At 47.2% G+C, this 16,512-nt stretch overlaps 1 protein-coding gene and 1 long non-coding RNA gene across 7 annotated transcripts in view; one reads left to right on the top strand and one right to left on the bottom strand.

The window, feature by feature from the left end:
- Positions 1-46: 46 nt before the first annotated feature.
- LOC135245887 (uncharacterized) lies at positions 47-3,058 on the bottom strand. Its single transcript, XR_010327435.1, has 2 exons — positions 2,748-3,058; positions 47-2,140 (listed from the first exon to the last, which is right to left on the bottom strand). It is a non-coding gene; the product is annotated as an uncharacterized LOC135245887 (long non-coding RNA).
- Positions 3,059-3,361: 303 nt separating this feature from the next.
- LOC135245882 (cortactin-binding protein 2-like) overlaps positions 3,362-16,512 on the top strand; it is a 35,028-nt gene continuing 21,877 nt past the window's right edge. The window contains exons 1-4 of one of the 6 annotated variants that reach the window (XM_064319243.1): positions 3,362-3,774; positions 4,294-4,560; positions 6,232-6,329; positions 10,417-10,524. In XM_064319243.1, coding sequence (XP_064175313.1) covers positions 6,249-6,329; positions 10,417-10,524 — 189 coding nt within the window. In that variant the 5' untranslated portion in view covers positions 3,362-3,774; positions 4,294-4,560; positions 6,232-6,248. Of the gene's footprint in view, positions 3,775-4,265; positions 4,561-5,677; positions 5,817-5,844; positions 6,026-6,231; positions 6,330-6,436; positions 6,567-10,416; positions 10,525-16,512 lie in introns of those variants that run through there. The other 5 variants (XM_064319242.1, XM_064319244.1, XM_064319241.1 and 2 more) reach the window with 5 other exon arrangements.

Here is a 16,512-nt window from a genome sequence, read left to right as displayed (position 1 = left end):
GGTCACCCTGGGTCTGCAGTGGCTGTCCCCTCCTTCCAGAGGAGCACACCACTGAGAACGTGGCCGCGAATGGTCTAATTTTAGTATTTTCCGCCCCGTGAAAAAAAAAAATGTCACTTGAAGTATGCAGCCACACACCTGGAACTTAAAACGTACTTAAAAAGGCCCTCTTCAGTTATGAAGGCTGAGCACTTCTAGATACGTGCGCGTGTCACTGTCAAGCATAAGAAAAATCCTGCTTTTCTCTCTGAAAGTGAAGAAAACGTGTGAAATTTGTTTCGCTGTGGTTCACTGAGCTTTAACAGCTGCTGTACAGGCTAGCGTCGTAGCGTCGGCTGTCTGACTGGAGTCCTGGACTATTGCGGTGTCTGCAGGGTTTGGGGTTTCCCCTTCGACCAGTAGTCAGTGTAAGCCTCGAAAACGAGGTGTGTAGACTCGTCTATGCGATGACTTAAAGGCATCCCTTAAGAGGCGAAACGCGACAAACGCTGGCAGACACTGCAGCTCTCCAGGGCTGGAGCCCGACAGCCCCGTTGTAGTATTTAAAGAGGCACGTAGAGGTGTTCTGTGAGAACGCCAAACCCAGAGAAAAGGGACTGGTAGTGCACAAAGTGCCAAAAATTTATAAATCTTTTTTTTGAGGTCCACTGACTGTGTTTACGTGGTACGCTCAACTACTGACTTCCTCTGGGGTTAATTGTCTAATGCAGAATTTATTTTCTTTTTTGTTTAAAAAACTATATTCAAATGATTTCATGTACCAAAATATTGAGTACAAATTGTAGTGATTTTTATTTTATTTTTAAGAGCATCCCTAAGTGCCTTTAATAGTCATCTTGCGTGGCGATCTGTGACGCAATCCTTATTGCTTAGCGCACTGCAGACCTGGGTCAAATACGCATTTGTTTTGGATTCAAACACTTTTCTGTGCTTTACTGATCTTGTCTGGCGGATTTGAACCAATTAAATACTTTCAAAAAGTGCTAACGCCGCATTCTGGTCACATTGGCTGGCTCACTTACACCAGGCAAGATCAACAGAGCGCAGAAAAGTATTGGAATCCAAAACAAATATGTATTTGACCCAGGTCTGGCGCACTGCTACAGACACTGGTGAGGACCTGTTATAAAGCTAAAGGGTCCCTCCCCTCACACTGGAATGGGGGAACATATTATAATGACATAATCTCACCATTTCATACTGTTGCATTTGTGTAAACTGTTTGTCTATATGATAATGATAATAGTGCTTCTTGAACGCGTCTTTCAGCTAAAAAAAAAAAAGGTCATGTTTTATATATGGAATTTCCTATCCCTGCTTTTTACTGCTCAAACTGACATCATGCTGAACACATTAAAAATATGCAACTAATCTGAATCGTTTGTGGTGTCCGTTTTCTGAAAACTTCTTCAAGGGCATGGGGGATTATGCCATCTGTTGCATGTGTTTCAGCCGTAAGGAAGGTGCAGAAATTTTATGTGCAGAACCAGACAGAGCCCAGCATTTATAGCTTACAGCCACAACATGGCTTATCTCATAGGCTGAATATGAGAGGTAACCATGGAGATGTTTTTCATACGCTCCTGTTCAACTGACAGAATACACCCGGATCATTCACTGAAACATTTCCTCAGCTCTACACAGTAAACATGCCCTCATCAGGAGGGTGCTTGCAGGCCGACAGCTCCTCTTTCATTGAGACGTGCTGCAGGTAGATCCTCTGGTGCCGGTTGTGTTTGAATAAAATATTAGAAGGTAAACACACAATGAAAACTGGCTTTACAGTGTGTGTCAGCACTGAGTAAACACGCTTGTGTACGGTATCGCATGCTCTATCACGGGTCTATTTTTTCCCTGTTTTATTTCGCCTGGCCTAGAGAAGCCTGTTCATTCTTCAGGCGTAGGTCTCCCGGGATACGCAGTTGGAATGATGTCGCCATCTGCTGGAGAATGAGGTCAGTTTCACCCGGTGGGGCCCGTCAGAAATTGCTGGTAAAATGGCTGTTGGAGGGGCCACTTCTCTCAGTCTGCGTTCGGGACCCGGTGCGCGACCCAGTGCGGCTACTGGAGGAAGTGGCCGTTGCTTCTGGACAAACGCATCACGTCTACCCACACAGACACCACAGGTCCTCCACTGAGTCTATGTGATAAAATAAAGTCCAGATGAAAGATTGAGGCAAATGTACCTTTCAGCAGTAATACCAGACTGGTAAAAGGTATTTTTCATGGCTTCAGAACTTTGACATATAATTTTAAAAAATTAGATTTTCAGTCTAGTGCTATTAGTCTGATGAGTCCACTGCCCAGACCCGATTTGACATTTGGCATGTGCCTCTCGTCTACCTGCCACATTTGTCAAGGTTGGAGCGATTGCCGGTGGAGGCACTAACAGAAAAAGAACAGACAAACTTTGCAGTTATGTCTGAATGCCTTTCATTTTGTGTTAAGGCAGGGGTGCACAACTCCGGTCCTGGGGGGCCAGTGTGCATGCTGGTCAATGTTCCAACCAATTACCTTAGTTTTTGTTTTTTGACAGCTCTATGAACTAGGCTGGTTAACTCCTGGACCTGGGCACAGTAAACTCTTTAGGATACGCTTGCAGTGTGCAGCTGCAGCTGGTGCTTATGCAATTTTCAGATCAAATACGATTGAGCTAATTGAATAATTAAGAAGAGAAGTCGGCACAAAATGCTGAAACGGATCAGCCCCTTGTTGTGCACCCCTGTGTTAAGGTTATACAAAAAGACCCTTGTCCTCATCCAGGCTCAGCCCCTCCTCCTCATCGGTCATCCTCTTCTAAATCACCTCATCGATTCACAAAACAAGCGCAGAACGTCAGAGGAAGGGCTTGGTGAAGCGATTGAATCTACAGCGGTCTCAAACGCAGTACTGGGGCACCCCTGTGTTTGCTGGATTTTGTTACAGCCAGTCTCTTACTCCTTTAAGGCTGTTGGACACACGTGTTCACATTCTTCCTTAATTTTCTTAACACAATGCAGGTTTGGCTCGTTGTCATTTGGGCTGTCCTTGAATCCTTCATTGTCTAACAATTAGTTAGTTTTAGTGGCCAGGTGTTCACACTTTCGCCAATCAGCAACCTACTGAGTCACCTCAGTCTAATTTGATCAGTTAAAAAACATTTTTTATAACCTCTTTTTATGTCATTGTTTGCAATATATCACCATACTCACAGTGTAAATATGGGACTTTTGTTCTTCATGGCATGCAAAATTGTGGGATTGTAATTATGATTGGGACGAAAACCAGCATACACAGGTGTTCCCACTGAACCGCTGAGCTATAGTGAAAATGTGTGTTTGTACTTCTCTGCCTCTTGGTCCGCAGACAGAAATACAAAGGGCCACTGGGTGGCGATATAGCACTATCAATCTGTGTGAGCAGTCATCAGCACTCGTTTCTGTTCCTTTCTCATGCTCTGCAGAGGGCTGTCAGTGTAAATATTGAAAAGCAGCACGGCTGCCTGCTAGACCTCAGAGGCTCAGTTATGTGTTATAGTTTCTTGAAGTTACATTGCTTTCCCGTGACTAAATTCTTATCTTGTGTCAGGCGAGATATGGTGTATGAGTTATTTAATAGTAGGAAGCAAATCATAATGTAGGTGCATTCGGATCTCTGTGGACTTAGAGGAAGAGAGAAAGAAGAAGAAAAACTCTGAATCAACTGCCTTGAAGCAAAACCTCCCACACACGCACACACACACACACACACACACACACACACACACACACACACGATCATGCCGGGAAAAGCAAGGTAAAGTGTGTTTTTATATCAGTCAATAGTAGGAAAATTGTTTCAGTTCTTCTAGTAGAGATAAGAATAAAGATAGAAAGCTGCAACAATCAATTTAAAAATTCCTTACTGTATTAAGAACACAAAATGATTTAATGACTGCATGTTTTCCATTGTAAAATGAACTTGCAGTGCACTTAGCTGAACGTTAAACCTCAGGTTTAAACCTCTAGACCACAAAACTGCAACAACTGGAGCAGCTATCCTAAGCTGTGGAATAAGGATTAGCTGCTCCAGTTGAAATGCAGTTATGTGGTCTGGAGGTTTAAAGCTGAGGTTTAAACTCCAGCTAAGTACACTGCAATTGGCCCCTGATGTCCTGCTCGTACGTCTATGTCTACGAAACGACTGTCGGAGCAAATAAAAGTGAGTCCCTGTGTAATGGCAAGAGATCACTGAGCCGCTTCAGTCAAATTCTGCTCTGGTTGGTTGCTGCCTCTACTGCTGAATAGGAGCCCTATGTCACGTGACACCGCACAGTCAACAGGAAGAGACACACTCCAGGCCCCCTGACCCCCCCCCACAGCGGGCCGGATCCGCACTGGTGGGGGTTGCAGCGGCTGCAGATTTGGAGCAGGGCCGGGACAGGGGATCCGGGGGTCACTTTTCTCCCCCCTGCCTGCCTGAGGAAGCACACTGGAGGGGCCTTGTGTGGATACAGCCCTCTGGCCCTCTGAACAGGACACCACTGCCACCGCTGCCCCCAACAATGGCCGAGTCAACCAGAGCCAAGTCCACATGAATGGGGTGGGGGGGGGGGGGTATATCTGAAGGGCCTCTCTAATCACAGTCCAGCAGGGCAGCTCACATTTCTTTTGAATTACTCATGATAATTAAATTTTTTGACATTTTACATTGTACAGTCTCATCTTTATAGGTGTTCACATTTCAACCACTTGTCAACAGGTTTGTAGTATAATATTAATCTGAATATTACTTAAAATGTATATTATTATTATTATTATTATTATTATTAATATTCTTATTTGTTTTGTTGTTGTTATCAATAATGTTATCAGCACCCTAATTAGTAACATTTGAATTTAATCAAAATAATAATAAACTTTAAAACATACAGTGATATAAAAACGAAAGGTAATGGTTTTACTTATTAGTGACAAAATAACCCTCCTCTAGTTTTCAAGTCCTAGCAGAACACACAAATTTTACTTTGTCATTATTCCGTCAGCCTCTGATGCCCTTGTGCATGCTATGAAACATGGCAGAGGACGTTGCATAAAGCTACTAAACTTCAAAGTTGTTTAAAACTTGTCCGCCTCATTAAACTCCACTGTTAACTGAATTACACCCCCTACGCTCTTACGTCGAGCCATGTTCATTACAGATTACAGATCTGATTACACCAGCGTTCACATGCTCGTGCGAGCAGATGCGTGTGGAGTGTAATGCGATTTTTGTCCTGGTGACTGTATGTCCTTCCTTTGACTCTCACTTCCAATCTGCTTCTGCTCAGATGGATTTTTTCTTTTCTTTCTTTGAAGGCCGGTCAATTTCACCAAACGTAATTAACTGGATTTGGCACGGATTCAGGCTACATTTCACATTTCCCATCCTAACCCCTCCCAACAGCACCAGCCTCCCTCCCCGCTAAAATGGATTAAGCTGAATACATAATATTGGTGTAGAACAGTGTTTCTCCACCATGGTCCTGGGGACCCACTGCCCTACATGTTGTAGATGTTTCCCTGCTCCAACACACCTGCTTCAAATGAATGGGTCGTTACCAGGCTTCTGCAGAGCTTGATGACAATCCATTCATTTGAATCAGGTGTGTTGGAGCAGGGACAGTAACCTACATTGCTGACACAATTTTATTTGCATTAAAAACGAGAAAGAGAGTATACTTTTCTAAATGGAAACTGAAATGCTTCGACAAAAAAACTACCACAAAATAGAAGGCTTAAAAAAATTCAAACTTATGTTTCGGACAATGTTGAGACAAGTACTTCGGGTTCATTAACCCTACAAAAATCAAGTGTCAGGTCGAAAACCGTACATTTATCTTTGTACCTAACTGTGGTAATATTGTTAATTGTCTTAATAATATTGCTGTGATTCTTACGGTCACGGAGCGTGTCCCTCATAAATCGACACAGTGTGAAATAATTGCATATATTCTCCCACTGGAGAGTTAGCATTTGAATGTCCCAGTGTACCCGGGTAGGCGGGCACCTCCTTTCAGAACCACTGAGTGAGTTACTGATCTAAGGCCGTGCCACCGCTGGAACATTTTATCCGTATGCAAATGAGGGTGTTCTGTGCATTGCCCGGTGCACAGAGGCACACTGTCGTATGGGGGGGCTCGTTAATCATCTCAATTCACGTTCAGCAGCTCAATAGTTAAAACTGTGCCGAATGCGTTGTTTTCTGATCTGTGTGGTGCTCTCGCTTCACCAGAACGCTACAGTGAGAAGATGGCGACGGACGGAGCGGGTGGGGAGCAGCCTTCTCAGATCCAAACGCTGACAACCGCTGTGTGTGGAAGCGTCGAAATGGTAAGACGCGTTGAGTAAAAGATTAAATGCAAATTATATTTACGCGTGTGGTTCATTTTTGCTGCGCAGTCGGACAAAGAACGCGCAAATCGTTTTTCTGTCGGACTCCTTTGGCTGATCGTTTGGAGCGGCTTGGAAGATAGAGGTGTTATTTTTTGGGGTGATGCAGCGAGCAAGCAAGCAAGCAAACTAACCAAGCAAGCAAGCAAACCAGCCAACTGCACAAGTTCTTTGGAGGTGCACTTTGTATTTATAAAAATGCCGTATCCAGCACAGCCGAGAAAGAGGTTCCATTTATAAGCATGCTCTGAAATAGCCTAGCTGGTAACCCGTAGATATGTGCAAAGCAGTCTTTGTATACCAAAAGCAATTGTTTGGGTATTTCACCAAAATATGGCTATATGCCGTGATTTGCGGTTGTAATGGCTGAATTTGGCGGAGCCAGTTCCAGAGCATTACTAAATATTTTGTTCACATTTGTTTGGAATACAGATGGTTAAATCTTGTTTTTACATTTAACGTCACGACAATGTATATACCGTGACGTCGAATGTTTGTTTGTTAAAGCGGATGTATAGCCTAAGTTATTTGGAAAATCTATGATGGGAATGTATTATTTTAAATGATAATATTATTATTATCCAGAGACCGCGTGTAAACACGGAACGTAAAATGCTACGAGTTCCAATTGTGGAGAATTTGCGGAGTTGGCGACGCGCAGTGGAGTCATCAGTTCTTAAGATACCTTTGGTCAGAAAGGGTGTTTTGTGGCTTATCATTGTCTTTTAATGCATTTTACCATTTCATAAAGACACGTTCAGTTTAATTTAAATCGTGCATCTTTCATGAAAAGAGACAGTCTCTGCGTTTGGTCTTTTAAAAAGGACATTCCCTTTTTTGCGTTAAGACTAAATGGACAGCAATTAAACTCAGACATGAGTAATCACGGTTTAAGATTTGTATGGGTTCTGTGTTTTTTTGGGGGAGAAATGAGTTCAGTGGTATGTTCCTCGTGTAAGCCGTCGTCTCTGTCGTCCCACGCACATATCACACGATTTATCGAATTGGGCTACTGATTGAAATAAAATAAAAAATAAAATTTTTTAAGTGCTTATTTTTCCTCCAGTTGGCCCATACGATTTCCCCTCTTTTCTTCACCTGTCGGGAAGTTTTTACACGAGCTGGTCGTGGGATGCAACGCAATGTGCCAGAACTCTCTGGCTCCCCTTGTGTGATAATGAATTAATCAGACACCCCTTGGGTAGGTGCCATGTAACAGACTGTACTCCCTGGAGCCAGTTGTACTGAAACGGTCTCTTCCTGTACAGAGCTTCTTCACTGGCACAGCCCAGTATATTTTCATTTTATTTTATCTGCAGGTTTTTATATGTGTGTTAATAACGAGGAATGTTTTTGGGAGCTTGGGCACACGCGGATCCTCTGGAATGTGGTGGCACCATGTTTCTGACACCATGGAGGTAGTGGTAAGGGTGCATGATCACTCGATACCTTTCTAATTTTATCTTAATTTCATTGGCTAGTCTTGCGCTGCTTAGAGTACTGAATTACCCAACTTACCCTGACTTAACCCGTTGAAGAGGAGTTCTTTTTTGGGGGAATGTTATTTATTTATTTTTCAAATATTCTCAATCAGTATTCTAGAACTCCATTGCTCACAATTACCAGTAATAATTGTTACACAAGCGTGAGAATGTTCAGTGAAGAACATTCAAACATTGGAACATTAGACTGTTCTTAACTGAATTAGAATGCTCAGTTAACATTCTGATCACGTGTGTGTGACATTACCCCTTTAAAGGGTTTAAAGATCACGGACCTTTAAAGCGGGATTCCCGGTTTGCTCTGAGGAACACGGCATGCTGTTCCAATGGTTTACCTCAGGCTCCCTTTCCGTGTCCTCCAGTGACCGTGGACAGGACTCCGGTCCAGGTTTTTCCCAACCGTTTCAGATGCAGAACTGTGCTCCTTGTTTTACGGGGGGGACAGATGTTAGAGGGCGGCCATGTCGTCCTGGTTCAGTTCACGTGGCTAATTCTGCACATCCCCATGCCTTCCCTTTTTGCCCGTACCAGTGGGGCGGTCCTGTTGCAGAGATCACTTCAATCAGAGGGGAGGAAGCCTTGTGCTAATGTTGTGATGTGCAAACACAATGTCAGCCGTCTTAATTAAAGTGTTCCGATGGGTAAAAACCTCGCGTGTGGGGATGTGAACCAAGAGAGACAGACTTTATTAAAGGGAAATGTCACCGTTATTGAGTGCTGTTGTGTTTTATTGATCCGTCTGCTGTCGGAAGGTTGAAATAAATCACGTTTTACTATGCTGTGGCTGTCTAGACGTCTTACCTGCCGTGCCCTGCGTCCAGAACACACCTCTTTGATTGAGCTGTTTATCTGTAACGTGATGACAGCGGCCATGCCTCAGTGATGCTATATTGCATCAGTTGAAAACATTTTTCCACGGTGGGAGACTCATCTCGAAGATTGGCATATTCCAATTTCTTTGTCTTATTTTTTTATTTTACTGTATTATCAGTGAATATATAAACGTTCAGTTTTTGTTGCCCTTTAAACAGAGAGCAGCATATAAACTGTCCCCAGCATTTCAGCCCCCCACCCCCCACTCCCACGCCAAGCACAGAAACACAATTCAGATCCCCGGTGGAAGCAATAAATTACCCTCCTCGGCTGTGATGATTTAGCTCCAGTCATACAGACGCATGTACATGAGGTAAAATTATTATTATTATTTTTTTTGCATTGACCATATTACAATAAAAGTGTCCGATCAATAGATCGGAATTGAGGATCAATAGCTTGCTCTTTTCTGTCCGCCACACTGCCCAGAGCTGTTTTTCATTGGAGCTGAAATGCCATTGATCAGGTTGGGCTGACCTTTTGAAGAGAATGACCTGCTGTAGTCCAAGCGACGCGCTTCCCCTTGGCTTAATAAAATCAGATATCGCAACGTCTCCCTTGATCCCAGAAGGAGAAAAACAATCAAGGAGTTAAACGGTGTTTCCAAAAAGACGGTGGGTTGTAAGCGGCATTGAGCCGTACGCCGTGAGTATGTGCAGAAGCTGTGGTCGCCACTGAATTGCACTGCTAGTTTGATCAAACGGGTTGACGCGTACTCAGATTGGATCTAATCTCATTGTGCTTTGGCCCTGACAACGAATGAGAAGATGAGGAGATTTCCCTCTCTCTCATGACCGACAGTACAGACTGTGACACACGTGCCGGGTGCGGACAAGATGTATTGTTTGTCATTTCTTTATTCAGTTATGGAGAATGCTGACTGCAGCTGGATTGGGCCATCATACTGAAAGAAAAAATGAAAGAAACTGTTGCATAACCTTTTCACCCTGCACCTGTCACAACAGCATTTTGGGTCCCCCCCCCCCCCCAGTGATGAGAGACTTCAGAGATGATGCCCTCTCTAAGATGGGGGATATCAGTGAAGAAGTCATCCTTTTTTGGGCTGATTTCCAGCTCCAATCAGAATCCATTTCCTGTCTTTGGTCAGCCAGTCAGGAGTGCGGAATTTGGGATGTTGACAGAGCAGCGACTGTTCTGAGGGCTGAAAGTGGAAAATAAACATTGAGCTCCGGACTATTTTTAATGCAGTTGGGAGGGGAGGGGTGGGGGGCTTTTAATTCGTTTAAGTGGCAAAGCGGTTTGGTCACTTGAAATTACCATCACCATTATTGCCTGCTGTGTAGGTTCCACTTAAAGAATCAGCATTTTAACGAGCCCGTTAATTGTAATTGAGCTTAATGGCTTCTCGGTGCAGCCACCGTGAGTAACGTTTTTTTTTATTGAAATTATTTTTTTATTTTTCAGCTGGACAGTGTGTTTGCTCTGTCTCACCTGTTTCAAAATGAATGCTTTAAAAGGGTTGTCAGCAAAACCTGTTTAGCATTAGATACTGCAACATTTGTCCAGTCCAGTTCTCCAGAGACCTCCTTTCCTTTTTGTCTTGGTAATACAAGCACACTGTAACCGTGTTGTAGTTTTATGGTGCGTTTGGTTCCCAGGAATGGGAGTTCAGCATTGCGTTTGTCTTGCAGAAATGCGAGTTGAACATGGACAACCTGAGCAAGCCCGAGCTTCTGACTCTGCTCAGCATCATGGAAGGCGAGCTGGAGGCACGGGACCTGGTTATCGAGGCTCTTAGGGTGAGTTACTGACCGTGCACTGACCGCACACTGACCGCACACTGACCGGCCAGCTTCATCTACACAGGGGTGCCCTTTTTGCCTCCCAGAAGGCTGGAGAGGTTAGGGGTATCATGGTTGCGGGCGTGTGCCGGTGTTGAGTTTCCGACTACCCCCCGACCCCCAAAGCCTACTGTCGCTGAGAAACTTTATTTATGGGCCATCTGGGTGGCGGAGTCCTGTGTTCTGTCAAGCGAGACTCTCCTTCTGCCGGTGACTTAACACCCTCCTCTACCTGGCTGTAGGACTTCATGCTCTGAGCACCGGTGTTCAGGTACAATCCTGAGCACTGGGGGGGAAAAAAACATTCGGCGTCGGTTAACATTTAGGAAACCGTCATGGCCCTGGTGGTAGTATTGGTGCTGCTGCTGTACGGTGATTTCATCACAGGGATCAGTGTATTGCGGTGGCCTTGCTCGGCGCATGCCGTAGGCCTCCCGGGCCGGGCTAAAAATAGCGCTGGAATTCCGCGCGCCGGGAGCTGATTGGATTGCGTAACGCGGGCTGACATTTTTAAAGGTTCACGGCTCGCCGGGCGCATCAGCTCAGCAGAATGCGCGTCTGTTGCCACGGCGCGGATTCCAGAAGTACGTGAGGGGGGGGGAAATGGACGCGCGTTGAGCGAGCGCACAGCTGATTTTTTGAGAGGCCGTCCCGATTGGACGAAACGGTCCGGTCCGCTTGAACCACGGACACAGAAGGGGCGGCGTTTTGTGCGCACGCTGGCATCGCGATCTGAAATTAATGTAGTGTTCTGGAACATGTCAGTAAGTGTTTGAAAATGTCCAGTACACCCCAGATGAAGCAAATGATTGGGGGGGGCAGGCAGGCACACTCCAGAGTGCCTGTGGGTTTATTGGAGGGGGGCTGAGGGCTGGGGGCGCGAGCAGCTTATCCTGGCTGTTGTGTCAGTTTGGCTGTGTTTCTTAGCCGGTTCCTTTCCTCCAGGGATATCGCCGCTCTCCGAAATGTGCGCCTTGCCCCGTGATAAGCTCCCCCCCCGAAGACAAAAGCGCTGCTGTTTCTGGCCTTCTTTCTGTACGATCCAGGATATTTTGGGATTGGAAAAAGAGCAAGATAAACTTGTTCCTAGTTTTCAGGGAGAATGAAGTCGGGGGTGGGGTGGGGGGTGGGGGGGTGGGAGGGGATTAGCGCACAATGCTGAAAGGTCCTCTGCCTTGCATAAGTGGGCAGCAAGGACATACGTTTTAGTGTCTGGACTATGTGCTTATTGATACATTTCGTTCACTTTTAATATTAGTTAAATAAACATTTTTTTGAAGTGATCTTAGAAGTTTCACAATCGCACAGAGTCAAGGAAGTTTAATTTGGTGTTTGAAACTCGGCAGACTTGCCTCTGGACACGGCGCTATTGTTTAATGTCATTGTGAATTATTAAGAGGCTTTTTTTGCTTTCAGCTATTAATTAGCGTGCTGGAGGAGCCTGGTGAGTCGGCGTATCACTTTTCATATGAAAGGGTGGAGGAGAGCGAGCGGATTACCCCGGCCTGAGCTCCGTCACCTGCTTCTCCGCAGCCTTCTGCTCTTATTTACAGGATCCTGAGTTGTTGATATTTTTAAGCGGTTAAAAAATGTGTTCGAGAGCGGCGAAAGGTGTGTTTCGGCTGCGGTGATGCGGTCGGCTTCGATGCCAAAACGAGCGTGACTGAGTCCGTCGGTCCCCTGAACCCAGGAGACCGATCTGTGTGTGTGTGAGTATGAGTATGAGTGTGTGTGTGTGTGTGTGTGTTCTGATGAGCTCTGTTCCCCTGCCTCTCCCTGCCCGTGCCTCAGAAAGGCCCAGATGTCTGAGCCTGTGAATGGAGGGCCTTGTGCAGTCTGAGGCTCGCTCTCCTCCTCAGACAGGAAGTGTGCGGAGCGTCTCTGCGCTCGCTGGTTCTCTGAGCCCCGTGGCCGAGTTAATGCGCTAAAACGCTTAATTCTCCTCTCCCCCCCGCTCGTCTCTGCGTGGGTGCCTGTGGCGGGGGCTCCTGGGTGTGAGGCTGTTTTTGTGGGGGGGGGGGAGAAGGATGTTATTTGCCTTCTATACTGCCACTCTTCTCCCATTTTTCCCTCACAAATATGTCTGAAAAATTCAACCTGTGCTCTCATACAGGGGAGGCAGAGGGGGGCATTTTCATTTGTCCCGTGTCCAGCTGTCATCTCTAAAGCTGTTGGGTTGCATGCTGGAGGGTTGTGAGGTGGGCCTGGATTAATGCGCGACCCTGATTGGCCAAGTTGGATTAATGCGAGATTCCGATTGGCTGAACAGCAGCAGGGACGTATGCGCACGGCTGGAAAGTAGGTCTGTCAAAATTGTCGTAGTTCCACTGATGCGACTATGAAGCGGTCAAGTACTGCTGATAATTTATTCATGCATCTATAACAGCTCTCTCATTTTGACTACATGATGGTTTCACATTTTTCTCTCTCTCTCTTTCCCTCTCTCTCTCTCTGAGGAGAACTGTGTTATGCAGGAAGCCTGGTATGTTTGCGGTACACGACTCTCGGACTGTAGTGATGAGGATAATGACTTATGTTGTCGAGAGTGATGACAGCATCGATGGGCAGATTTGCCTAGTATTTGAACGGTGGTACAGCGTGGGGAAAAAACATTTTTTTGGCTTTTTTTATGACTGCTATTTATTGCTATTATTTTTCCCCCCTTTGTACTGGTTTTTGTGCTCTTTGGGAGGTGCTTTGAACACTGAAAAAGAAAAAGTACTTTGATCGGGTTTCATCGTAACAAAAACGGCAAGCTTGGGATTCAGCAACGTGGACGCACCCACTTAGACGCCAGTCCACTCAACAGGGTGGGTAATCATCCACGTGAGAGTGCGTTGGGTCTGTCCGTCCGTCCGTCTGTGCGTCTGCCTGGCTGTACCGGTCTGCTGCTCGTATCGGCTGCAGCTGGAGCCTGCCGTTTCTCAGACCGGCGGTGGTGTCCGTGAGCAGAATAAAAGAACCAGCGTCCGAAGAGTTCTGGACATCGCAGAGTCCCCCTTTTGAAGTCTGCGCTGGAGATTAGCTGTGTGCGGATTCGGCTGGATGGCGGGTTAAGTGCTGTTGGGCCGCTGGCCCGGATCCATGTGGATCGGTGCCCCGTTGCCCCGGCGACCCGCAGCTGGTTGTAGGGCATGCGTATGGGTCTGCTGCCAGAAACTGATAGAAACTGCTATCGCTTGCTGTATTTCATCACGACACTGCGTCACAATCGCCATGACTACCCATAATGTGTGAGGGTTTGTTTCACACTTCTCTGGGTCTGAACACAGATGACTGCTGTGCTCGTGGTACCCAGCTGTGACCTTTGACCTCTTGCACTCCGCTCTACTGGTGGACTGCAGAGTGAGACGGAGCAGCAGCTTGTGTTTTGGGAGGGGAGCACCTGTGCGTGTCTGTGCCCCCTCAAATTGGCAGAGGAGATTGCAGGGTTGATACCATGGAGTGTTCCAATTTTAGAGAAAAAGGGGGGAGGGGGAGGCACCCAGAATGGTTTGCCCAGATTTATTTCCTGTTCCGTTCCGCATCGCTAAGGCTGGTGGCCTTGCCTGTGCTGATGGCTGGGCTGGCACGGAGGGAAGCTTGCTCTGAGCTGATAGGATTCTGTGATCCGTAACCACCCCCCCCTCCTGGGCAGACCTGTTGAGTGGGCAGGTGTTGTGCCAGTGAGGCGTTTGTAATTTCACCAGGGCTCCTGGCATCGCTGATGCCGCAGTGGCTTTGTGTGGAGCCGTCTGCCTGTTTAATTATTTCATCAAGCGACACTTCTCAGCTGTCCACTGTTTTGGAAGAACTGAGCGTGTTATTAAGGAGCGTACAGCTGTAGCTTGTTTTTAAAGAAGATGGCGTGTTTTAAGCATAGCATGTTTTAAAGAGCACAGCTTGTTTTTCAGGAACATAGCATGCTCTAAAGAACATAGAATGATTTAAAGAACATTGCTTATTTTTAGAGCCCACAGCTTGTTTTTCAAGTGCGCAGCGTGTTTTAGAAGGACGCGGCGTGTTTTAGAAGGACGCGGCGTGTTTTAGAAGGACGCGGCGTGTTTTAGAAGGACGCGGCGTGTTTTAGAAGGACGCGGCGTGTTTTAGAAGGACGCGGCGTGTTTTAGAAGGACGCGGCGTGTTTTAGAAGGACGTGGCGTGTTTAGAGGACGCGGCGTGTTTAGAGGGCCTGTTTCGCGAGCGCTGGCTCTTAGAAGTCGCGCGGTGTTTTGAAGGACCAGGCTGTGTGTTCTTTCGACGGGTGGCTTTTTAAGACCGGCGTGGCGACAGGGCAACGCGGCGTGCTTTTAGAGGACCGCCGTGCCTGTCGCAGGACCGTCGTCGTGATTTTAGCAAGGACGCCGGCGTCTGGCTGGTCGTTCGTTGTGAGGACCCGGCCCCGTGTTTGTAGCAAGCCGCGGCTGTTTTAGTGTCACGCTGTTTTGAGGTGCAGCTGTTGTGATGACCCGTGTTTTAGAAGGACGCGGCGTGTTTTAGAAGGACGCGGCGTGTTTTAGAAGGACGCGGCGTGTTTTAGAAGGACGCGGCGTGTTTTAGAAGGACGCGGCGTGTTTTAGAAGGACGCGGCGTGTTTTAGAAGGACGTTTCTCGTGTGTAAGTGACGCGGCGTGCTGAAGAGCCCGGCCTGTTTTCCGTCCCGAGCGCTGGCTCTCGCAGGAGTCGGTGGCCCGCGGTGCGTTCCTGTGGAGGAGGGCCAGGCCTGTGGTGTTCTCCTTCGTACGTGGTGGCATTTTTAATCCGCCCGCGTGGCGCACCGGGGCAACGCGGCAGGTGCCGTTATGGGATGTGCCCGCCTCTGCTGCACCCTGTCGCTGTGATCCGTCCTCGTGATTCGCTGGGGTAAACGCCAACGGCTGCCACCGCCTCGGTGCGTCTGGCTCGGGTCGATTGCCGCCTCCGTCGCTGGCCCGAGCGATCCATTCTCCTGGCCCGGTTTCGCCTGTCAGCTGCGTCGGCTGTTTGGCTGTGTGTCAGCTGCTCTCTCTGAGCGGTGCTATGAAACTGTATGTGACTGCATCCCCAAAATGAGCCAACAACAGCCAAATTAATTTTACTCCAGGCTTCAGAAGGCATGGAATTAAGCACATAATGACCCTCTGATATGGTACACGCTCAGGATGAGTTCGGTCGTGATGTTCTGCCGCAGCTGTACTGCGGTGCCTATAATTTCAGATTAAAAATGTTTTGAGCCTGTGAGCCTTTGCATTGTGAGTTAGGTGAAATGACACGTGTGGCTTCTCTAAGCTGCTACTCTTGGCATCTGCGAAGTGTGCAGCTGCGCGCTGTTTATCTTTAAAAAAAATCATTCCTGAGCCCTCCTGGATGAACGCGCGGCCACGGCTGGTGCCTCATCAGTTTTATCATTGAGCCTTCAGCTGAACTCCGCAGAGGGGGATTCTGGGAAATGCTTGTCTTCTAAGAAAGACTGATTTCCTGGTTGTGTGGCCAGAACCTTCCAAATGGTTTCTGTTTCAGGGTGGTGTGCTGTCCCATGTTGTTCTTAGCAGGTTAATGTGGAAAAACAGCTGGGGGCGGGGCCACGATGGGTCATCCGGTCACTGTCGCCATGACAGCGGGGAAATCGAAGCTGAATTACCTGCTAATTTAGGGGCTGTTTGTTCATGAGAGTACACACATGTGCAGCTGTATTTGTGTGCATATGTGTGAGGTATGTACACGCGCATGTGTCTGTATGCGTGAGTCTGGAACTGAAGGTAAATAACCTGAGCACTGGTGGGCTCCTCCTCCTGGTGGGGCGTTAGTGTGTGTGTGTGTCTACTGTGTCATGTGTCCTCCCCTTGCCCCCCTCCCCCCCTGCTGTGTGTGAGCAGTGGATCTGGAGGGCCCTGTCCCGTGCACGTTTGATTGGAGGGCCACCCTAATCCTCTCCCCACTGATCCTGCACAGGGCACCTCCTGGGGCTAAGGCTCAACTGACAGGCTC

This window comes from Anguilla rostrata, chromosome 19, assembly GCF_018555375.3.
Source record: "Anguilla rostrata isolate EN2019 chromosome 19, ASM1855537v3, whole genome shotgun sequence".
Classification (NCBI taxonomy): domain Eukaryota; kingdom Metazoa; phylum Chordata; class Actinopteri; order Anguilliformes; family Anguillidae; genus Anguilla; species Anguilla rostrata.
Note: the sequence above shows the minus strand (reverse complement) of the source record. Positions and strands in the feature narration are given on the sequence as shown.